This window comes from Gymnodraco acuticeps, unplaced genomic scaffold, assembly GCF_902827175.1.
Source record: "Gymnodraco acuticeps unplaced genomic scaffold, fGymAcu1.1, whole genome shotgun sequence".
Lineage (NCBI taxonomy): Eukaryota > Metazoa > Chordata > Actinopteri > Perciformes > Bathydraconidae > Gymnodraco > Gymnodraco acuticeps.
Genome location: NW_022991716.1, coordinates 69,334 through 94,159, shown reverse-complemented (window position 1 = coordinate 94,159; position 24,826 = coordinate 69,334). Strand labels below are relative to the sequence as shown.

The window sequence follows — 24,826 nt, the reverse complement described above, 5'->3', positions numbered from 1 at the left end:
TTGTAGGTTGGATAGAAGCGCCAGCTAAATGAAATGCATTAACGTAATTAAAAGGCATGCAAAACACATCAATATTTCAACGGTTTATTGCATGCCTTTTAAATAGGTAGTAAGGTGTATTATCGCTGCAGAATATTATTATTTTACCTCATAGTTCTTCACATATAAATATCAAAAGACATATACATATGACATAGAAGTACTCACACAGATCACATAACCCTATTTAAACATGAATATAAAGGGTTAAACAGTACAATGTGTTATCTGTAAATGAACTTAGAATCAGTAATGTTTTTTTATATCAATTTGACACGGCTTCATTTTGTATTGTATAATAATTCTCATGTTTAATGTTTGTATTATATATGTTAAATAAATCTAATCACATCAGAACTTGCATGACTTAAAACCAGCTCCTTTACATGTCGTTCAATTCTTACCTTGAAAGCAAATTTAGATTTCTGAATTGATTTTAACGTTTTGAAGTGTATTTATATGTTCCAAGTATTTTTTCAATATTTGAGCTCTAAGTAATAGGATTATTTTGTATCTTTTATTCCCTCCTGTTTTAACTAAGTTATATTCTTACTTCTTTCTGTATGGATTGAATTAGTTGAATAGTAACTATAAAAAACCATGTCTCTTTATCCCGTTCTCAATGAAGAGACATCATTCCCTTCTCCTGCAGTAACACCGCCCTCTTGTCTCTGAAAGCTGCAACTGCAGTATTTTATACACAATAATCTCAATAATACACAACTCTAAATGTTTTTAACAGGGATTTTATTACAAATGGGGAATCTCATAACACGGGAAGCAGGTCGTCTGTAATTAAATAGCATCCATACTAAATGCTGGGAAACATACCGTGGATGAAAAAAGCGTCGTATTGTTATTTACAGTCTGTTAATGTAGGAGGCTTCAGCGGCCCCCCCCCCTCCAGGCTGCTGCTCCTCTCTTCTTCATGCTTCCTCCTCCATCCCCCCCTCCTCTTCCTACTCCTCCTCTTCCTCTTCCTCCTCCATCCCCTCCTCCTCTCACTTTCTTCCTCACTCCGCTGGCTTGTTCTGTGTCGTCGTTGTCCGGGTCTCCTCCTCTCGGCCGTTTCCTTTTCTCGCCTTGCTCCTTCATTTCCTGAAGAAGACCAGTTTCATTTTTCAGTTATTATTGTTTGGTGGATTTTTTTCTGTACACAAATACATGTATGTACTTACAAATAAACCCACTTTTTCAAATTACAATAAACATCTGTCGTGCATATTTTATTAAAGTGGTTCCCAGAAGAAGAAAAACATCAAAATCGAATTAATTCAGAAACATCAAAATCTTATTGAGAGATTAATCAAAACTGGAAATATGCTTTAGTTGCATTCCTAGTACCAAGAACATTTTGATACCACAGGAAGAAACACTACAATAACTCCCATGTGCCTACAAACAAACCCACTTATAGTATCATTGCATTATATCTTTTTAAAAGATTAATGAATGAATGAATCAACACTGAAAACAATGTTTAGTTGCAGCCCTAGTACAAAACATCCCATCAACCAGAGGGCGTAGAAGTACTCTGATGTTCTTTAGTCAAAGTAGAAGTACTCTGATGTTCTTTAGTCAAAGTAGAAGTACTCTGATGTTCTTTAGTCAAAGTAGAAGTACTCTGATGTTCTTTAGTCAAAGTAGAAGTACTCTGATGTTGTACTTGAGTAAAAGTAGAAGTACTCAGATCTTGTACTTGAGTAAAAGTAGAAGTACTCAGATCTTGTACTTGAGTTAAAGTAGAAGTACTCAGATCTTGTAGTAAAAGTAGAAGTACTCAGGTCTTGTACTTGAGTAAAGTAGAAGTACTCAGGTCTCGTACTTGAGTTAAAGTAGAAGTACTCAGATCTTGTAGTAAAAGTAGAAGTACTCAGGTCTTGTACTTGAGTAAAAGTAGAAGTACTCAGGTCTCGTACTTGAGTTAAAGTAGAAGTACTCAGATCTTGTACTTGAGTAAAAGTAGAAGTACTCAGGTCTCGTACTTGAGTAAAAGTAGAAGTACTCAGATCTTGTACTTGAGTAAAAGTAGAAGTACTCAGGTCTTGTACTTGAGTAAAAGTAGAAGTACTCAGATCTTGTTCTTGAGTGAAAGTAGAAGTACTCAGATCTTGTACTTGAGTAAAAGTAGAAGTACTCAGATCTTGTACTTGAGTAAAAGAAGAAGTACTCGGATCTTGTACTTGAGTTAAAGTAGAAGTACTCAGATCTTGTACTTGAGTAAAAGAAGAAGTACTCGGATCTTGTACTTGAGTAAAAGTAGAAGTACTCAGATCTTGTAGTAAAAGTAGAAGTACTCAGGTCTTGTACTTGAGTAAAAGTAGAAGTACTCAGGTCTCGTACTTGAGTTAAAGTAGAAGTACTCAGATCTTGTACTTGAGTAAAAGTAGAAGTACTCAGGTCTCGTACTTGAGTAAAAGTAGAAGTACTCAGATCTTGTACTTGAGTAAAAGTAGAAGTACTCAGATCTTGTACTTGAGTTAAAGTAGAAGTACTCAGATCTTGTACTTGAGTAAAAGTAGAAGTACCAGAGTGTAGGAATACTCTGTTACAGTAAAAGTCCTGCATTCAAAATGTTCCTCAAGTGAAAGTAGAAAAGTATTCTCATCAAAATATAGTGAAAGACAGTAAAAGTAGTCGTTGTGCAGATTGGTCCATTTCAGAATAATATATATATATGTTTTATAATGATTGATCATGAAAGTGTTCTCAAAGCTGGTAAAGGTGCAGCTAGTCTGAATGACTGTTTGAAGTGATTTCTGAGAGCGGACTCACCAGCCGGGCGAACCTCTGGGCCTCGCTGACCCGCTCCACCAGCATCATCACCTCGTCCTCCTGCGTCGGGAACGCCGGGAGCTTCTTCGCTATCAGGGTCTCGATCCGCTGGAAAAGCTCCACGTCGTATCTAAGATAACAGAACAGTCACTTTAGGTAAGGCACATTTTCAGACAGAGGCAATTCAAAGTCATTTACATCAACGCTTAATAAGAAGACAACGGAAAGGAACACAATAAATAAACACAATGGAACAACAGATTCATAAAACCATGCATAAGAGAGATACAGAATAGTTTCAAAACAGCATTGTAAATACAGCAGGTGCTAAAACAAGTTAAAAGGCTTCTGGGTAAGCAGATGTGTTTTGTTTCTAACTCAGCGTTGGTGAAGACTTCAGGTTTTCTGGAAGCTTGTTCCCTTTGTGAGGAGACTACAAACTAAAAGCAGCTTCTTTACCATTATATTAATACAGGAGCCATCTTTAGCCTCAACACGAGATACTGTAACAAAACACATCCAAGTTCCTTACTGAGTGACGAAGGTGATGGATTTCCCGGAGCGCCCGGCTCTGGCTGTCCGCCCCACTCTGTGGATGTAGTCCTGAGGACACAGCCATCAAAGGCAAGGCATGTTTATTCATACAGCACCTTTCAACACAAGGCAACTCAAACAAAGATGAAAGACATTTAAAAACAGTCATTAAAACGGAAAAATAAAATAAACATTAAAAGAAATGACATGAATAAAAGTTACAGTAGTGCAGTAGAGACGTTAATAGTTCAATTAAAAACAGTGGCGAAAAGAAAAGCCTGGGTTTAAAAGCAGTCAGAGTTGCAGCGGACCGGCAGGTTAGTTCCAGATATTTGGAGCAGAATAACTGAACGCTGCTTCTCCTCCAAAAGGTCTCCTATTGTCCTCTTCTTCATCAATATATCACAGGTCTCAGATATATCCAGAGCCTGTCTCTGATTGGCTGAAACACCAAACAGATCATTGCAGCATTACCCATAATCCCCTCTGTTTCAGCCCTGTTTCCAAAGTGCTGATTCTCTGTCGGTTACTTTAGATGAAAAATAAGGAGCCCCTCCCCACGCCGCTCTGAGAGACATTTGGTTACAAAGAACTCAATGGAGCTCTAGAGGAGATTCAGGTGATAAGGTGTGGGGGGGGGGGGGTTACCTTGGTTGCTGATTGGCTAATGGTTACACAAGACAAAACATCGTTATGACATCATAAAGTGGCCAAAATCTGATCAGCTCATTTTCAGACAGGTTTTTATAGAAATGGATCAAAAAGAGAGAGAAACTTTGTTCCTGAAACTTTCAGAGTCTCTTTCCACAGAGGGGACACATGTTGATGTAGAAGAGACATGAAGAAGAGGGGACACATGTTGATGTAGAAGAGACATGAGGAAGAGGGGACACATGTTGATGTAGAAGAGACATGAAGAAGAGGGGACACATGTTGATGTAGAAGAGACATGAAGAAGAGGGGACACATGTTGATGTAGAAGAGACATGAAGAAGAGGGGACACATGTTGATGTAGAAGAGACATGAAGAAGAGGGGAACACATGTTGATGTAGAGGAGACATGAAGAAGAGGGGACACATGTTGATGTAGAAGAGACATGAAGAAGAGGGGACACATGTTGATGTAGAAGAGACATGAAAGAAGAGGGGACACGTGTTGATGTAGAAGAGACATGAAGAAGAGGGGACACATGTTGATGTAGAAGAGACATGAAGAAGAGGGGACACATGTTGATGTAGAAGAGACATGAAGAAGAGGGGACACATGTTGATGTAGAAGAGACATGATGAAGAGGGGACACATGTTTGATGTGGAAGAGACATGAAGAAGAGGGGACACATGTTGATGTAGAAGAGACATGAAGAAGAGGGGACACATGTTGATGTAGAAGAGACATGAAGAAGAGGGGACACATGTTGATGTAGAAGAGACATGAAGAAGAGGGGACACGTGTTGATGTAGAAGAGACATGAAGAAGAGGGGGACACATGTTGATGTAGAAGAGACGTGAAGAAGAGGGGACACATGTTGATGTAGAAGAGACATGAAGAAGAGGGGACACGTGTTGATGTAGAAGAGACATGAAGAAGAGGGGACACGTGTTGATGTAGAAGAGACATGAAGAAGAGGGGACACATGTTGATGTAGAAGAGACATGAAGAAGAGGGGACACATGTTGATGTAGAAGAGACATGAAGAAGAGGGGACACATGTTGATGTAGAAGAGACATGAAGAAGAGGGGACACATGTTGATGTAGAAGAGACATGAAGAAGAGGGGACACATGTTGATGTAGAAGAGACATGAAGAAGAGGGGGACACATGTTGATGTAGAAGAGACATGAAGAAGAGGGGACACATGTTGATGTAGAAGAGACATGAAGAAGAGGGGACACGTGTTGATGTAGAAGAGACATGAAGAAGAGGGGACACATGTTGATGTAGAAGAGACGTGAAGAAGAGGGGACACATGTTGATGTAGAAGAGACATGAAGAAGAGGGGACACGTGTTGATGTAGAAGAGACATGAAGAAGAGGGGACACATGTTGATGTAGAAGAGACATGGAGAAGAGGGGACACATGATGTAGAAGAGACATGGAGAAGAGGGGACACATGTTGATGTAGAAGAGACATGAAGAAGAAGGGACACATGTTGATGTAGAAGAGACGTGAAGAAGAGGGGACACATGTTGATGAAGAAGAGACATGAAGAAGAAGGGACACATGTTGATGTAGAAGAGACATGAAGAACAGGGGACACATGTTGATGTAGAAGAGACATGAAGAAGAGGGGACACATGTTGATGTAGAAGAGACGTGAAGAAGAGGGGACACATGTTGATGTAGAAGAGACATGAAGAAGAGGGGACACATGTTGATGTAGAAGAGACGTGAAGAAGAGGGGACACATGTTGATGTAGAAGAGACGTGAAGAAGAGGGGACACATGTTGATGTAGAAGAGACATGAAGAAGAGAGGACACATGTTGATGTAGAAGAGACATGAAGAAGAGGGGACACATGTTGATGTAGAAGAGACATGAAGAAGAGGGGACACATGTTGATGTAGAAGAGACATGAGAACAGAGGACACATGTTGATGTAGAAGAGACATGAAGAAGAGGGGACACATGTTGATGTAGAAGAGACATGAAGAAGAGGGGACACATGTTGAAGAGGACATGAAGAAGAGGGACACATGTTGATGTAGAAGAAGACATGAAGAGAGGACACATGTTGATGTAGAAGAGACATGAAGAAGAGGGGACACATGTTGATGTAGAAGAGACATGGAGAAGAGGGGACACATGTTGATGTAGAAGAGACATGAAGAAGAGGGGACACATGTTGATGTAAAAGAGACATGAAGAAGAGGGACACATGTTGATGTAGAAGAGGACGTGAAGAAGAGGGGACACATGTTGATGTAGAAGAGACTGAAGAAGAGGGGACACATGTTGATGTAGAAGAGACATGAAGAAGAGGGGACACTGTTGATGTAGAAGAGACATGAAGAAGAGGGGACACATGTTTGATGTAGAAGAGACATGAGAAGAGGGGACACATGTTGATGTAGAAGAGACATGAAGAAGAGGGGACACATGTTGATGTAGAAGAGACATGAAGAAGAGGGGACACATGTTGATGTAGAAGAGACATGAAGAAGAGGGGACACATGTTGATGTAGAAGAGACATGAAGAAGAGGGGACCATGTTGATGTAGAAGAGACACGAAGAAGAGGGGGACACATGTTGATGTAGAAGAGACACGAAGAAGAGGGGACACATGTTGATGTAGAAGAGACATGAAGAAGAGGGGACACATGTTGATGTAGAAGAGACATGAAGAAGAGGGGACACATGTTGATGTAGAAGAGACATGAAGAAGAGGGGACACATGTTGATGTAGAAGAGACATGAAGAAGAGGGGACACATGTTGATGTAGAAGAGACATGAAGAAGAGGGGACACATGCTTGATGTAGAAGAGACATGAAGAAGAGGGGACACATGTTGATGTAGAAGAGACATGAAGAAGAGGGGACACATGCTGATGTAGAAGAGACATGAAGAAGAGGGGACACATGTTGATGTAGAAGAGACATGAAGAAGAGGGGGACACATGTTGATGTAGAAGAGACATGAAGAGGGGACACATGTTGATGTAGAAGAGACATGAAGAAGAGGGGACACATGTTGATGTAGAAGAGACATGAAGAAGAGGGGACACATGTTGATGTAGAAGAGACATGAAGAAGAGGGGACACCATGGTTGATGTAGAAGAGACATGAGAAGAGGGGACACATGTTTATGTAGAGGAGACATGAAGAAGAGGGGACACATGTTGATGTAGAGGAGACATGTAGAAGAGGGGGACACAATGTTGAGGGAGAGAGGATACATGGAGAAGAGGGGACACATGTTGAGGTAAGAAGAGACATGAAGAAGAGGGGACACATGTTGATGTAGAAAGACCATGAAGAAGAGGGGACACATGTTGATGTAGAAGAGACTGAAGAAGAGGGGACACATGTTGATGTAGAAAGAGACATGAAGAAGAGGGGACACATGTTGATGTAGAAAGAGACGTGAAGAAGAGGGGACACATGTTGATGTAGAAGAGGACATGAAGAAGAGGGGACACATGTTGATGTAGAAGAGACATGAAGAAGAGGGGACACATGTTGATGTAGAAGAGACATGAAGAAGAGGGGACACATGTTGATGTAGAAGAGACATGAAGAAGAGGGGACACATGTTGATGTAGAAGAGACATGAAGAAGAGGGGACACATGTTGATGTAGAAGGAGACATGAAGAAGAGGGGACTACTGTTTGATGTAGAAGAGACATGAGAAGAGGGGACACATGTTGATGTAGAAGAGACATGAAGAAGAGGGGACACATGTTGATGTAGAAGAGACATGAAGAAGAGGGGACACATGTTGATGTAGAAGGAGACATGAAGAAGAGGGGACACATGTTGATGTAGAAGAGACATGAAGAAGAGGGGACACATGTTGATGTAGAGGAGACATGAAAGAAGAGGGGACACATGTTGATGTAGAAGGAGACATGAAGAAGAGGGGACACATGTTGATGTAGAAGAGACATGAAGAAGAGGGGACACATGTTGATGTAGAAGAGACATGAAGAAGAGGGGACACATGTTGATGTAGAGGAGACATGAAGAAGATGGGACACATGTTGATGTAGAAGGAGACATGAAGAAGAGGGGACACATGTTGATGTAGAGGAGACATGAAGAAGAGGGGACACATGTTGATGTAGAAGGAGACATGAAGAAGAGGGGACACATGTTGATGTAGAAGGAGACATGAAGAAGAGGGGACACATGTTGATGTAGAGGAGACATGAAGAAGAGGGGACACATGTTGATGTAGAAGAGACATGAAGAAGAGGGGACAACATGTTGATGTAGAAGGAGACATGAAGAAGAGGGGACACATGTTGATGTAGAAGAGACATGAAGAAGAGGGGACACATGTTGATGTAGAAGAGACATGAAGAAGAGGGGACACATGTTGATGAAGAGAGACATGAAGAAGAGGGGACACATGTTGATGTAGAGGAGACATGAAGAAGAGGGGACACTTGTTGATGTAGAGGAGACATAAGAAGAGGGGACCATGTGATGAAGAAGGACATGAAGAAGAGGGGACACATGTTGATGTAGAAGAGACATGAAGAAGAGGGGACACATGTTGATGTAGAGGAGACATGAAGAAGAGGGGACACATGTTGATGTAGAGGAGACATGAAGAAGAGGGGACACATGTTGATGAAGAAGAGACATGAAGAAGAGGGGACACGTGTTGATGTAGAAGAGACATGAAGAAGAGGGGACACATGTTGATGTAGAAGAGACATGAAGAAGAGGGGACACATGTTGATGTAGAGGAGACATGAAGAAGAGGGGACACATGTTGATGTAGAGGAGACATGAAGAAGAGGGGACACATGTTGATGAAGAAGAGACATGAAGAAGAGGGGACACGTGTTGATGTAGAAGAGACATGAAGAAGAGGGGACACATGTTGATGTAGAAGAGACATGAAGAAGAGGGGACACATGTTGATGTAGAAGAGACATGAAGAAGAGGGGACACATGTTGATGTAGAAGAGACATGAGAAGAGGGGACACATGTTGATGTAGAAGAGACATGAAGAAGAGGGGACACATGTTGATGTAGAAGAGACATGAAGAAGAGGGGACACATGTTGATGTAGAAGAGACATGAAGAAGAGGGGACACATGTTGATGTAGAAGAGACATGAAGAAGAGGGGACACATGTTGATGTAGAAGAGACATGAAGAAGAGGGGACACATGTTGATGTAGAAGAGACATGAAGAAGAGGGGGACACATGTTGATGTAGAAGAGACATGAAGAAGAGGGGACACATGTTGATGTAGAAGAGACATGAAGAAGAGGGGACACATGTTGATGTAGAGGAGACATGAAGAAGAGGGGACACATGTTGATGTAGAGGAGACATGAAGAAGAGGGGACACATGTTGATTGTAGAAGAGACATGAAGAAGAGGGGACACATGTTGATGTAGAGGAGACATGAAGAAGAGGGGACACATGTTGATGTAGAAGAGACATGAAGAAGAGGGGACACATGTTGATGTAGAGGAGACATGTAGAAGAGGGGACACATGTTGATGAAGAAGAGACATGAAGAAGAGGGGACACATGTTGATGTAGAGGAGACATGAAGAAGAGGGGACACATGTTGATGTAGAGGAGACATGAAGAAGAGGGGACACATGTTGATGAAGAAGAGACATGAAGAAGAGGGGGACACATGTTGATGTAGAAGAGACATGAAGAAGAGGGGACACATGTTGATGTAGAAGAGACATGAAGAAGAGGGGACACATGTTGATGTAGAAGAGACATGAAGAAGAGGGGACACATGTTGATGTAGAGGAGACATGAAGAAGAGGGGACACATGTTGATGTAGAGGAGACATGAAGAAGAGGGGACACATGTTGATGAAGAAGAGACATGAAGAAGAGGGGACACATGTTGATGTAGAAGAGACATGAAGAAGAGGGGACACATGTTGATGTAGAGGAGACATGAAGAAGAGGGGACACATGTTGATGTAGAGGAGACATGAAGAAGAGGGGACACATGTTGATGAAGAAGAGACATGAAGAAGAGGGGACACATGTTGATGTAGAAGAGACATGAAGAAGAGGGGACACATGTTGATGTAGAAGAGACATGGAGAAGAGGGGACACATGTTGATGTAGAAGAGACATGAAGAAGAGGGGACACATGTTGATGTAGAAGAGACATGAAGAAGAGGGGACACATGTTGATGTAGAAGAGACGTGAAGAAGAGGGGACACATGTTGATGTAGAAGAGACGTGAAGAAGAGGGGACACATGTTGATGTAGAAGAGACATGAAGAAGAGAGGACACATGTTGATGTAGAAGAGACATGAAGAAGAGGGGACACATGTTGATGTAGAAGAGACATGAAGAAGAGGGGACACATGTTGATGTAGAAGAGACATGAAGAACAGAGGACACATGTTGATGTAGAAGAGACATGAAGAAGAGGGGACACATGTTGATGTAGAAGAGACATGAAGAAGAGGGGACACATGTTGATGTAGAAGAGACATGAAGAAGAGAGGACACATGTTGATGTAGAAGAGACATGAAGAAGAGGGGACACATGTTGATGTAGAAGAGACATGAAGAAGAGGGGACACATGTTGATGTAGAAGAGACATGGAGAAGAGGGGACACATGTTGATGTAGAAGAGACATGAAGAAGAGGGGACACGTGTTGATGTAGAAGAGACATGAAGAAGAGGGGACACATGTTGATGAAGAAGAGACATGAAGAAGAGGGGACACATGTTGATGTAGAAGAGACATGAAGAAGAGGGGACACATGTTGATGTAGAGGAGACATGAAGAAGAGGGGACACATGTTGATGTAGAGGAGACATGAAGAAGAGGGGACACATGTTGATGAAGAAGAGACATGAAGAAGAGGGGACACATGTTGATGTAGAAGAGACATGAAGAAGAGGGGACACATGTTGATGTAGAAGAGACATGGAGAAGAGGGGACACATGTTGATGTAGAAGAGACATGAAGAAGAGGGGACACATGTTGAGGTAGAAGAGACATGAAGAAGTGGATTTTGTATAATAGGTGACCTTTATAATGAAAGGACACCAGCTCCTAAATCATCAGTGTGTGTTCTTCAGGTACCTTGGAGTGTGTGGGGATGTCGTAGTTGATGACGCAGTCGACGTGAGGGATGTCGAGACCTCGGGACGCCACGTCGGTCGCCAGCAGCACCGAGCGAGACTTGGACTTGAACTTGTTCAGAGATCCCAGACGTTTGTTCTGAGGGGAGAACCAGGGAGTGAATAAGGGGTCAATACACTACTGACATCACTAAATAAGATAAGTACTTTATTGATCCCAATTTGAGACTTTGTTGCATTGGAGCAGCATAAAAAGACACGGCATTGTACAATAAACATTTAAAGATTAAAAATAAACATTCCAAAATGTACACATCTCACAAAGGACACAAAGGACACACCACTATGCACCAATGTGGTTCCTCACTGTGTAGTAAGTGAAGCTAAACAAGGTTCCTAACAGAGGGAAATAGTACCCAAGTGCCCACCTTGATAAGAGCTTTATCTGATTCTATTTACATGAAGACTGACTCCTGCTTTCACTCGGTCACTCACGACATCCTCTGCAACGTTTAGCTTATTGTATTCAGTTCTGAATATATATATATATATATATATTTATGCTGCTCTGTTGGAGGAGCCTGAGACTTCAGATGTTCATTACCATATCTACACTGTAGCTACTGCATCTTTGAAAGCTGTTTGAATTCTCTAGGTGGGAAAGAACTATTCGATAAGCAACCTCAGAGTGTGTGTGTGTGTGTGTGTGTGTGTGTGTGTGTGTGTGTGCGTCAGTGTTAATTTTGCCAGCTATTTTTGATTTAGTCTTTCGACGAAAATGGTTATTAGTTTTAGTCACATTTCAGTCCTTTTTATCCTTCATAGTTTTAGTCGATGAAAAAACATGACATTTTAGTCAACTTTTAGTCAACATGTTTTCTCTCTTTAAACTAATTCAGTTGGGAAAACACAGGAATCTGAAATTGGAATCAAGGTGACTTTATCAAGTGTTGAAATTCCTAAAGCAATATTTCAAGGGTTCTCTCTAGGGATGGGTATCGTTAAGGCTTTTAACGGTACTACTACTCTTAAATATCTATGTGCACGGCGCTGCAGCGTGTCTGTTAGGCCCCGCCCCCCGCACACAGAGGGAGAGAGAGAGTTAGGCCCCGCCCCCCGCACACAGAGGGAGAGAGAGAGTTAGGCCCCACCCCCCGCACACAGAGGGAGAGAGAGAGAGAGTTAGGCCCCGCACACAGAGGGGGAGAGAGAGTTAGGCCCCGCCCCCCGCACACACAGAGAGAGAGTTAGGCCCCACCCCCCGCACACAGAGGGAGAGAGAGAGAGTTAGGCCCCGCCCCCCGCACACAGAGGGGGAGAGAGAGTTAGGCCCCGCCCCCCGCACACACAGAGAGAGAGAGATCGCTCTTCTGGAGTGAAGAGAGCGGATATAATGATATTGCAAGTTAGAAACGTAAGATGCATTTTGACAGACAAGACACTTGGGGGAAAATACCCTGTATTTTGAATGTCCGATATTCCACCATTAACACCTTTAACACCTTTGTCTCGTCTACGAAAAATAAATATACATTTCGTCAGTTTTTATTATCAAGAATCTATTTTTAGCTCGTCATCGTCTCGTCTTAGTCGTGTACAAAAAGTACGTTGCCGAACATTTTTCGTCATAGTTTTTGTTGACGAAATGAACACTGGCATGTGTGTGTGTGTGTGTGTGTGCGTGTGCCTCTACCTGACTCATCTGGCCGTGGAGAGGGATGGCAGTGATGCCGAGGTTCCTCAACAGCAGCGCCACCCGCTGGGCGTTGTTACACGTGCTGCAGAAAATCATAAAGGAGTTTCCTGCCAGCTCGTTCAGAATGGACACCAGGTAACAGTCCTGCAACACACACACACACACACACTCCAGCATTATACATGATGCACACAGGAAGAGATATTTGAAACATTGAAGCGTGTGAATAACGAGCCCTACCTTGTACTTGGATGGTATGAAGATGTAGTACTGCTGCAGTTTATCTACGGTGGAGTATTTGGTGGACACGGCACACTTCACAGGATCCTTCAGAGCGGCTCTCTGGAGCTTTTGGACCTGGAACCAAAGTTGAGAAACATTCACAGCAAGAGAAAAGGCTCTGGTGCCACTTCATGTTTTCCAGAAGGACTAAGAACACTACATGCAGAGAGAACAGAGAGGGAGACTTGAGAAGTGCTTCCTACCTTTTTGGTCATGGTGGCAGAGAACAGGTAGGTGTGCCTCTCTCTAGGAATCACCTTCAAGATCTTATCCACCTGAGATTCAGAGTCAGACATTTAATTCATGTTGCTGCAACGTTCACAGCTAAATACGCACACAGGACACTAGGGGTGTAACGGTTCACAGAAGTTACGGTTCGGTACAACAAGAAAAAGCAAAAAAAAGTCTTGTTGTTATTTATTTTTGAACAGTAGCAAGTTTCAGTTTAAAAATAAAGAACTCTGACATTTTGAATAATGAACTGTATTAAACAGTTAAAAACAAACCACACACACTCAGATGGCCAGATTATCTATAATGGCTGTCAAACAAAAAGGTCATCAAGCTGTAAAGCTAAAAAGAATGTCTTGAAAATCTTACATCATAAATAATAAGCCAAAAGCTTCCGTTATTTATTTTGGTCTCAGGCTCTCATGTCTATTGGTTTATTAAAAACAGCGGGGGATCAGCTGCTGAACTGCTGCTGTCTTTCGGGCTCCGGTGATTGGCCAATCTGGCTGATGCCTTCTGATGTGATTTAGCATGTTTGGCGTGTTCCATTAGCATACCGCACCACTGTAGAACAACGCCGACACACCGTCCTCGTCCGATCCACCACTCGTACACTCCATCGTTATTGTAGTCCACAGGGAACCCGAAATGTTCCCACACAGCTGATTTAAAAGAAGCAGGTGGGTTCTAGCTCCTGTGTGTTATCTGAAATCGCCATACTAACTTTTCTTCTTCTTGTATTTTGTTCGTTTTGTTGTTGTGTTTCTTCTTGTTCTTCATGTGTTGTTTAAGGGCGGCTGGCAAACAGCTTTTAGGCGCAATACCGCCCCCTGGATTATATATAGTGTAGTGGATGCTGCCCTGAATGACAGACCTTTTTAAACCTCGTTAAAAAAAAGGCGTATTCGCCGTGTGACTGCTTGTGCCGAACGAATACCGTTACACCCCTACAGCACACACAAACGGTTAACTAATATCCACCGTTATTACAATTCTGCAGAGTTTATTTCCACCCACCTCGGTCTCAAAGTCCATGTTGAGGATTCTGTCGGCCTCGTCCATCACCAGGAACTTCAGCGCTCTCAGAGAGAAACCCTTCGTGTTCTCCATGTGGTCGATCAGCCGCCCGGGCGTGGCTGTGGAGACATTACATTCACTTCACCACCACAATGCGGGGAACAACTAAAACATATAATGCCAACAAGATCAGCACGAGCAGATATACACACACGCTGAAATATATTAAACGACGGTTTTAATATAAAGATAAAAAGATTTTCCATTCGGATCTTCAATCAAGATTTTGGAATGAACGTTTATGATGACATACGCAACACATCTCATGACGCCACACTAGGGCTGCACGATATTGGGAAAAACTGACATTGCGATATTTTCCCCTGCGATATGAACAAATACAGGAATTGAAGAAAAGACCGTTTTTTTTGTCCGCAAACCATCCTTTCTTGAACTTGGTATTTTTTAAACTATATTTAACCGGATGAAGGATTTTAGTCACAGACGTCTGTTTTTACCTTTAATCTCCGGGTCCGTTTGCTTTAGAGGTTTGATTGTGATTGGTGGTTTGCTGTCACTCACTCAGGTACGTCCCTGACATGAGAGCCGCGCTAGTTTTCCTTTTGTAGCAAGCAGCAAAATAATTGTAACATGACGTGTTTGAGTTAATTTGCCTACTTAATATCGCAAGTCCTAAAACATGTACGCAGCCCAACGCCACACCCTAAAAATACAAAATAAAAAAACTCGTTGTTGGAAATATATTCTACGACTTTTTAAATGTTTTACAAATCAGGTTATTAACTATAATAGTGTTTAGAATTGTACATGTTCAGTGGGAAGTAAATGTAATTCACGCTGTTGTTAGATTGATGCATTCTTTTAACTTTTGGACTTCACAAGCACTCGGGACTTATTGCAAATATTTGGACCTCGTAAGTGTGAGACAATCCTCCAACACCATTGGAACCTAAAAACAACCACTACTTCTGCCGAGAAGAAAATAAGAAAGCTGCGCAGCATTGAAATGTTAGAATCAGTGTTATGAATGAATCTTCACAATATTTGATACACCCCTAAATGGACAGTTTGTGACAAATATGCAAAAATATCGGCATAGGATTGATCTCAAAAGTTCTTACCGATAACAATGTGTGGTTTTTTGGCCAGCACCAGAGACTGGGACATCATATCGATTCCTCCGACTATGACGGCTGCAACACAGACAACATACAGATCATTATTAAGATACAGAGTAACATGATAACAAAGGTATCCCAACTGTAGCTGTGAACATGACAGGATGTGTGATTACCTAGAAGAGCATCAGGACTGTTTGAGGCATATGATAGCTATGTGATTAACATGATGATTCAGCCTCTATGGAGAGAGACATCAAGCATGCTCATTTCTGACGTGGAGCTAATCTGAAGTAAACATTGAATACTGCTTTCTGTTCCTCCATCTTGTGACTGTGTAACTCCCTCTCTTGGATATCAGCATGTGAAGGACACTGTTCAGGAACTACTTGATGCTCTGTATGTGATGACTACTTCCATTCTGGAGAGGATCACAGATACATGGATCCTGAGGTTGAAGCTCAAGCCGGGGACCAGGGAGAGTTTTCTAACAGTTGTATTAATAGTTGTATGAGTAGTAGTGGTGTTAGTTGTACTAATAGTAATTGTTGTGTAAGTAGTAGTGTTGCACGGTGTACCGATACTTGAAAGGTACCGCGATACCCTGCCGTTAAAAACGGTACGATTCCTCCGTTTCATTAGTATCGGTACTTTAAGAATGACAGGGAAAAGTACTCCGGTGAGAAAGCGCCGTTTTAATAAGAGCCGTGTGTGTTCAGCGCTCTGCTTCCATTCCCTGCACTGCAGCCGTGCCTGCAGTCCCGCCCCTCTCAAGCACGCTCTAAGTCCCTCCCCTCTCAAGCACGCTCTAAGTCCCGCCCCTCTCAAGCACGCTCTAAGTCCCTCCCCTCTCTCTCGTGCACGCGCTAGCTGCCAGAGCATGTGAGAAAACCAGAAGCATGGCTGCAAGTGGGAGTGCAACTGCCGCTGCGCCTCGGCTTGTTCACAAAAAAGACGCCATAAGCGAAATGTGGAAGTATTTGAGCGATATCTCTGACAGTGAGGGCAAGCCTACGGACACCACGAGGCCCGTCTGTGAGACATGTTTTAGATCCCTGCAAACCAAGGGAGCCAACACATCAGACTTGGCTAAGCACCGGAATCCAGAGCTGTTTAAGAATGTAAAGACCGACAGGTTAGCGAATGTGATAGATAACATAATTACATCATGCTCAAGCCCACGCCCTCAGATCTAAGTCAAACCAGTGTCATTTATTTTTGTGACAAACGAGGCAATTAATGGCAATGATAACATCTGCAATATACATTTTGTCAATAATTATTTATATTACTGTATATTTTATAAAACAAAAAAGTTGTTTGAGATGATTTTATTTAATACGAATTATTGTCATTTATTTTTGTTTATTGTTCTCATTGTTTAAAAATGTGTGTTCTGGTTCTGGTGTGAAATAAAGCACAATAATTACATTTAAGACTGTTTTCCTTTTTTAAAGAAAAGTATCGAAAAAGAATCGGAATCGCAATTCTTGACTTGGTATCGGTATCGAAACCAAAATGTTGGTATCGTGACAACACTAGTAAGTAGTAGTAGTAGTAGTGGTAGTAGTGGTGGTGGTAGTAGTTGTTGTTGTTGTTGTACTAGTAGTGGTAGTAGTAGTAGTAGTAGTATTAGCAGTTAGGGGTGTAACGGTACACGTACCGAAATTATTCGGCACGGGCCCTTCGGTTCGGTACAGGTGTGTACCGAAGTGTACCGAACGAATATAACGTTAAACGTAAAAAATTGAGAACGTGAACAACTTTTAGGAAGTAATCTCAGGTGCTGCGTCGCAGCATTCAGTCATTTGCTCACATTGGGTTCAACGCGTCATAGAGCGAGCAAGTCAATTCATTGGACGAGAGGCATACTATGAGAGCTGGTCACAGGGATGCGTTCAAATGTAGTCAGTAATTTGAGGAACTGTCGAAATGATGAACGCAGATAAAGTTGAGCTAGAAAATCCTCCAGCATCATTGAAGTCTCCGGTTTGGGAACATTTTGGTTTCGCAGTTACGTACAAGGATGAGGGACAAAGACAGGTGGACCGAACCAAAGCTGTTTGTCGGCATTGTTCAACTAACATTGGTTGCGCGGCTGGCAATACATTAAACTTGCACACTCTTGAAAAAGGCATCACCCGAACGTGAATATCACCGGTACCAAAAGAAAAAAGACTGAAGTGCAAACCCAACTCCCGCTAGCATGTAAGCCTCCACCACTCGCAGAGAGTTCAGACCGAGCCAAAGCTATTACAAACGCCAAATATCCTTATGTTGCCATGTTAGCAAAGCGCTACCTGGCTGTGTCTGCTAACTCTGTCCCAAGAGAGGGTGTTCTCCACAGCAGGAGACATTGTTAGTTTGAGCAGATCTGCCCTTTCGGCAAGCAATGTGGACAAGTTCATCTTTCTTTAAAAAAACATGAAAATACAATGACAAGCAAGTCCTAATGTCAAGCTGGCTGCTCAGGTGCTAGTACAGTTCAAATACAGATTATTTCAGTTCATCGAAATGCTGCACCTTAATGTTTATTTGATTATATTTTCTATTATTTGAGTGAATATTCACAGTTTAATAATAATTAAAAAAACCCAAAAAATATTTTATGTTTTCTGATAATTTTTTCTGCTGTACCGAAATGTACGGAACCGAACCGTGACCTAAAAACCGAACCGAAATGTTTGTGAACCGTTACACCCCTAGTAGTAGTAGCAGTGGTGGTAGTAGTAGTAGTAGTAGTAGTAGTTGTACTAGTAGTAGTAGTGGTAGTAGCAGTAGCATGTGAAGGACACTGTTCAGGAACTAGCTGATGCTCTGTATGTGATGCTACTTCCATTCTGGAGAGGATCACAGATACATGGATCCTGAGATTGAAGCTCAAGCCGGGGACGAGGGATAGTTTTCTAACACATTAGAAACCAGATCACTTTTGATTAACACGTACCACATTTCACGCCGATGCTGGAGCCCAGGGCCTCGAACTGCTCTGCGATCTGGAAGGCCAGCTCCCTGGTGGGGGTGAGGACGAGGGTGTGCAGCCTCTGGGGCGAGGACAGCAGGGACTGCAGGATGGGCAAAGCAAACGCACCCGTCTTACCGGAGCCGGTCTCTGCCAGGCCGATGATGTCCCTCCCTGCAGAGAAAAAAATAAATACATTAAAACAAATCCGGAAAATGATAGCAGGCCCGGAAAAGAACCGTAGCGAGCTGGAGAATCCAAAATAAAGTTTAAGATATGAATTGCCTTTTTACGCAAGCAGGACAAAGGCATTCTGACTAACTCACTTATTGCACATTCCACTAAAGGCAATTCAAAGTAGGGCTGTGTGATTATGGCAAAAATCATAATCACGATTATTTGGTCAATAATTGATATCACGATTATTTTGACGATTATTCATTGACCATTTATTGAACTTTAAAACAAATAATATTTTACCAATAAACAAGATCAATAAATATGTTGGAGCGCACTTCCAAAACCATACTAAACATATATTAATATGATAAATAAAAATAAATTAGACCAAAATAAATGAAATCAAACATGTTGCAGTGCACTGTCACAACCTACTGAACACTCCTTAACATATAGCCAACATGTTGGTAAAACATATTCAACATATTCCACTCAGGCTGGCCAACCGTCATGGTCCAGAAGTAACAGGAAATAAATGTTGAACTACAATTTAAGACCAAATAAAAATGTTTAGGCCACCATGGCAAATGCTGGTAGGGCTGCTCATGTCATCTCTTAAAGATTGTTCGCAAGAAACACCAGCCTGTTTACATGGTCTGGTTTCAGAGATGAGCGCAGGCAGGTGACGATATTGCCACCTGTACTGAAGACCCTCTCTGAAGAGGAACTTGTGGCAGTGCTGCCACATATGACACAGGACAAAAAGAAAAGACTCTGAACCCTTTCTTTGCCATTATATAAAAATAGTGTTGCTACAAAAGTATAAATTAGGCTTCCTAATAAGACAACTCAGATCTGAAGCTGCTCAGGAATCTGCTGCAGCAGTGCAATAAAAAAGACAACATTAATAGAATCAAACCCATTTTTTGTTGCATTTTATTAGAGTATAAAAAGAAATGCCTTTAAAATAGGATGCAAGCAACACTAGTTTCTGAACTGATAGACTATAATCAATTTAAACAGAACAGATCTTAATGTTTGCATTCTTATACCATTTTGTACAATAATTATCATGAATAAATTCAAACAAACTAAAACTTACAGCAGATTAATAACGGTATTTAAATTTTGTTTTTATTATATCAAAAACCTGTTGAAATGCTTCTGTTATTTTTACTGTCCCACAAAAGCGCGTCGCAGCCTCCAGGAAAGCTTCTTTCATAACTTCGCCGTCTTCGAAAGACTTCATGTGTTTCTCCAGAACGTGACTGACTCGATAAGATGCTCTGGTAGCAGCCTAGCTCTTGTTGTCGGGCCTGGTGAAAATGGACTGCTGTGCATTTAGCTGTCCTCTCAGGCCCCTCCCCTTTTGGAGCGTAGGGCAGAATTAGGAGGGAATTCCGTCTCGTTGCGTTTGTGCACTGTTTTGAAATGCCGCTCCTAAATTACCCTTCTTCGATAAAGCCACGCTCGCATTGCAGATGAGACAGATGGACTTTGAATTGGAATAGATACACAAATAATGATCCTCCCACTCGGAGTGAAAATTATATATGTTGGGCTTTTTTGCTTCTGCCATAATTGCGGTCTTGTGTGTGTGCGGACTGTCACTCCTGTTGACCATCCATGCTGTTGACACGGACAACGTCAGCGAACTAGTGCACTGCTCACCAGCCACGCCCGGACACATGGGGTGAGGCCGGCCAATCACAAAGCTTTGATGCGTTCAAGTGCATTATTCTGGCACGGGAACATTATGTTACAGGACATTAACGATAAAACAGAATATTGTTGTTCTATTTTTAGACACATCTCACGATCGACTGGGAATCTCCCCGCGACCCTTCTTTTTAACTAGTTGCTGCTCTTGTTCTGACATCTTCGCTTGCGCTGAACACTCACAACACATGTCACTCCCGCGTGGCCGAGTGGGCTTTTAGGGAGGGGCGAAAGCGCACCCAGCAAAATAATCGTATTTTGTCAATTATGCTGTTTTCATAATCGTCGCAAACCATAATCGTAATCGCGATTAAAATACGATTAATTGCACAGCCCTAATTCAAAGTGCTTTACAAAAATGAAAGACATTAAGAAACATATTTAAAAACACTCATTTAAAAGCAAAGGTACATGAATTAAAGTCAGTGTGAGACACACACATCTAGCGCTGACTCTCAATCATCGCTAACTTTTTAGCAGAAATAGTTTTCCCTTTCTTTCTTGTTGAACTTGTCCTTTAGTTGTTTCATGCTAAACAGAATTCTAATCTGACCCCATGGTACCTTTTAGTTTTCGCCAAAACTATTCCTCTTTTTTAAATGCACATTAGTTCAGTTTAAGTTGTCTTTACATGTACATGTTATCACAGTATTTGATCGTATACAGTATTTCATTTTACGCTGCGTTTCACCTTAAACATGTTTGTCTGATTCCTGCAACTGTCTTACACAATGACATCACATCTCATTAGTTTGACGCGTTTACCCAAAGCGACTTACAGACACTTAATACTGGAAGCCAGAACTCTTTTTGGAAGAGTGTTGGGAAGGTCCTTTGCTTCGGTGCAGGAGGAGCATTGGACATTTGAATTGCATACTTGTATATTGGAAAAAGGACAATTATTAAATGTTGCTTTCTTTTGATTTGTTTGAGTTTTAAATGTTTTTCTTGTTTATTGGTTTAAGTCATTTGGTTTTAGGGATGCACGATATTGTTTTTTTTTTTAAACCGATAACTTCCTGCTTCTCAAGACCGATACCGATAATAATATAATATATATATATTAAATGTACCTGTAGTTTTTGCACACCTGGTGGTAAAACAAAGACTAGTGGTGAGCAAAGGACATGAGCATTACTACTATGAACAAAACAAAGCCAAGAACAGTTTTGACTCTTCAAAGTGACCATATTTATTTTCCCAAATAAAGTGCCTTTTCCAAAAGCCTCGTCGATAGGTAAAAGCCTCGGTGCCTTTGCAGCTGGCTTTGGATTCGCCGCTAGTTTAGCAGCGCAGGCGTCTTCGTACGCTTTTAACACACCATCGTAGCGATGGCGATGTTTCAGGTGACTAATCAGGTTGGAAGTATTATAGCTCGTTGCCTTTTTCCCTCCTCGTGGAACTTCTGCATTTGTTAATACAAATAGCAAGCGAACTATCTAACTCTGAAACTTTGAAATAGTCCCATACTACCGGCGACATGTTTGTTTACTGTCCTGGCTTCACGGCCGCACACCATTTACGTCACAGCCAGGCACGAGTTAGGGCGCGCTGGATTTGTGAAGAACTCCCCTCTTCCTAAACCACTAATACCACAGTACTGGCAAAACGGGAGGAGCCGAGTGAAAAACAAGCGCCCCTCATCTCAATCCACCCACACCGCAGTATTCTTTCTTTTTTTTACCCAAAAAATATATTGTATATTATCGGGGCTATTAATACTTTTATCAGGATGACGTCATAATTACTAATATCGGGCCGATAATTATCGTGCACCACTATTATTTTTATGAGTTGTGTTTTGTATGAATTTAAAAATGTGTGCATAAAGAAAGACTGGAAGTGTCTTGCCGGGGGACACAGAGGCATGCTGACTGCAGTGGGGATTGAACCAGTGCTCCGAAGATCAGCGCACCATATCACTGAGCCACAGCTTCCCTATAACTCCTTTTGCACTTTATTCATTCAATATTTCCTTTACGTGTATGTTCTGTTGCATTGAGTGTGCATATGACCAATGAGAGAAACATGGCTCTGGTAGTAGATTGCATCTGTTAGAGCGGCTGTTTTTGTTTTGAAGATATGGAAGTTATTGTTGCCCTAGTGTGGTGTGGGAATAACAGAATAAACGAGGTCCAGAAAGAGACTTACACTGAAGTTGAATATTGAAATTGAATTACTTTGACTTGCAGTGGATTATTTTAAAACAATAGTATTCTATATTACTTTTACTGAAGTAAAGGATCTGAGTACTCCATCACTGCGGATCACTCACCCTGCAGCGCTAGAGGAACAGCTTCTATCTGAATCTTCGTGGGGGTTTTCCATCCCAGCTGATCACATGCCTCACAGAGAACCTCGGTGACTCCCTGTGGACAAAGATGACCCGGATTCAGACCCATGGGTACCCTATGACACCATCATCACACACCAGGGACATTTCACACAGTACAATACACACATGTACAGGACAGGACCTAAACACAGTAGGTCTGAACACAATTACATAAATACATATACAAACACATGACTTTTTTAAATAAATGTACCTTTTAAACACCTCAAATGTGTACTTAAGTACAGTTATTGAGTATATGTACTTGGTTACTTCCACAACAGTCGATAATGCACCGTACAAAAGTATAGCATCATCACATAGGTGCAGAGCTGTAAAGTAACTAAGTACATTTACTCAAGTACATTTTGAGAGACTTGTACTTTACTTGGGTATTTCCATTTTCTGCTACTGTGTACTTCTACTCCACTACAGTTCAGAGGTAAATGGTGTACTTTTACTCCACTACATGTATTTAATCCCTTTAGTTACTTCACAGATCTGGATGAATGATGTGAAATCTAATCAAGTGTTGAATCAGACTTTAGTTCCACCTGGAGTAAATCCACCAGCTACCCTGCAGAATACAAAGTCATTCAAACTAGCTGCACCTTTACCAGCTTTGAGAACACTTTCATGATCAATCATTATAAAACATATCATATATATTATTCTGAAATGGACCAATACTCTGGTACTTCTACTGATTAAAGAGACGATGAGGCTAGCTTAGCTTAGCTAGCTAACTGCGGTTTGTTTTTGTTCCGTACATTCTCCTTCCTGTGTAAAAACGTACCAAATCTTTGAATGTTTTCAGTGCTACTTCTATTTCTGCGACCTCGGGCTGGCTGTTATCCTCCTCGCTGCCCGAATCATCGGGTTTTCTTCTGTTTTGGGCTTCACGTTTTCCTCAACTGCGTCCGCCATGCTGGATGCCAAACGTGTCGTCAGGTCCTTACTGCGCAGAAGCGGAAACAAACTGAAGCCGCACTGCATGGCGGGAATTGTTGTTTTTTATGCATCAGCGTTGTTTATACATCAAAGTACTATTATATAGATGAGAGTAACAAATGCGTCACTTCCGGGCAAAAATAACGGCTCCGCCCACTTTTGGGGGAAAACAAAGCTGTCAGTTGAACGGCGGTCAATACAAATTCTGAAGTTTGTGCCAATCCGATCAGAAATGTAAGAAAACCGGAGACTTTTGGATCTTCAAAGAGCCCGATTCCAATGGCCAGACAGGCAAACAATTGCATTAAGCCATTAGAAATCGACGATCGGGCTCGATATGTGGTTAAATATAGCAGTAGGCTATCGATTTTCATAGATGAGAGTAACATCTACGTCACTTTACGGCCCCGCCCACTTTTGGTGGAAACAACGCTGTCATTTGAATGGCGATCGAGCCTGAAGCCACAGAGCTCTTCTGCTACTGTCCTTTGTTCTTAGAGGAAGTTCAGAAACACTGAACTCTGGATTATTTTTTATGTTTGAGGTGCAATAAACGACACAGCAGCTTTTTGGCATGTTAAAACTATTATGTTCCGCCTCGCTCATGAGAGTAACAGCTGGAGAAATTACAGGCTCGCCTACTGATTTTAATTTAACCATATATCGAGACGGATTGTCGATTTCCAATGATCGAATGTAATTGTTTGCCTGACTGGCCATCGTAATCGAGCTCTTTGAAGATCCAAAAATCCACGGTTTTCAAAAAAATGTGATCGGATTGGCAAAAACTTCAGAATTTGTATCGACCGCCATTCAAATGACAGCGTTGGTTTCCCCCAAAAGTGGGCGGGGCCGTAATATTTTTCCGGAAGTGACGTAGGTGTTACTCTCATCTATACTGTGCTCCTAAGTACTTTTTTGGATTACGTTTTTTCAAATCTATTTATGTTGACACCGTTTTTGTTAATGTATATTATTATTATTATTATATTATTATTTTTACTCTTTTATTCAAAGAAATACATGCAAAACATTGACATCAGGGGTAGCTACATAATAAGTACGTTTACAGAGGAAAAAAAGGAAAATAAAATGTATATAAAGAGATGGTGATCAAAAACAACAGATTATTCATATATAATAATACCTGTTATTTGTATAGCACACTTTAAAAACAACGTCATCTCAAGATGC

At 41.6% G+C, this 24,826-nt stretch overlaps 1 protein-coding gene across 1 annotated transcript; it reads right to left on the bottom strand.

The window, feature by feature from the left end:
- Window positions 1-769: 769 nt before the first annotated feature.
- On the bottom strand, window positions 770-23,779 carry ddx47 (DEAD (Asp-Glu-Ala-Asp) box polypeptide 47). Its single transcript, XM_034198958.1, is given in 13 exon segments — window positions 770-1,137; window positions 2,815-2,944; window positions 3,347-3,417; window positions 11,122-11,259; window positions 12,814-12,960; window positions 13,057-13,173; window positions 13,302-13,373; window positions 14,347-14,465; window positions 15,489-15,560; window positions 18,433-18,621; window positions 22,622-22,715; window positions 23,478-23,560; window positions 23,563-23,779. Coding segments are annotated over 13 exon segments (1,560 nt in total). The 5' UTR covers window positions 23,678-23,779; the 3' UTR covers window positions 770-924.
- Between the last annotated feature and the right edge of the window lie 1,047 nt (window positions 23,780-24,826).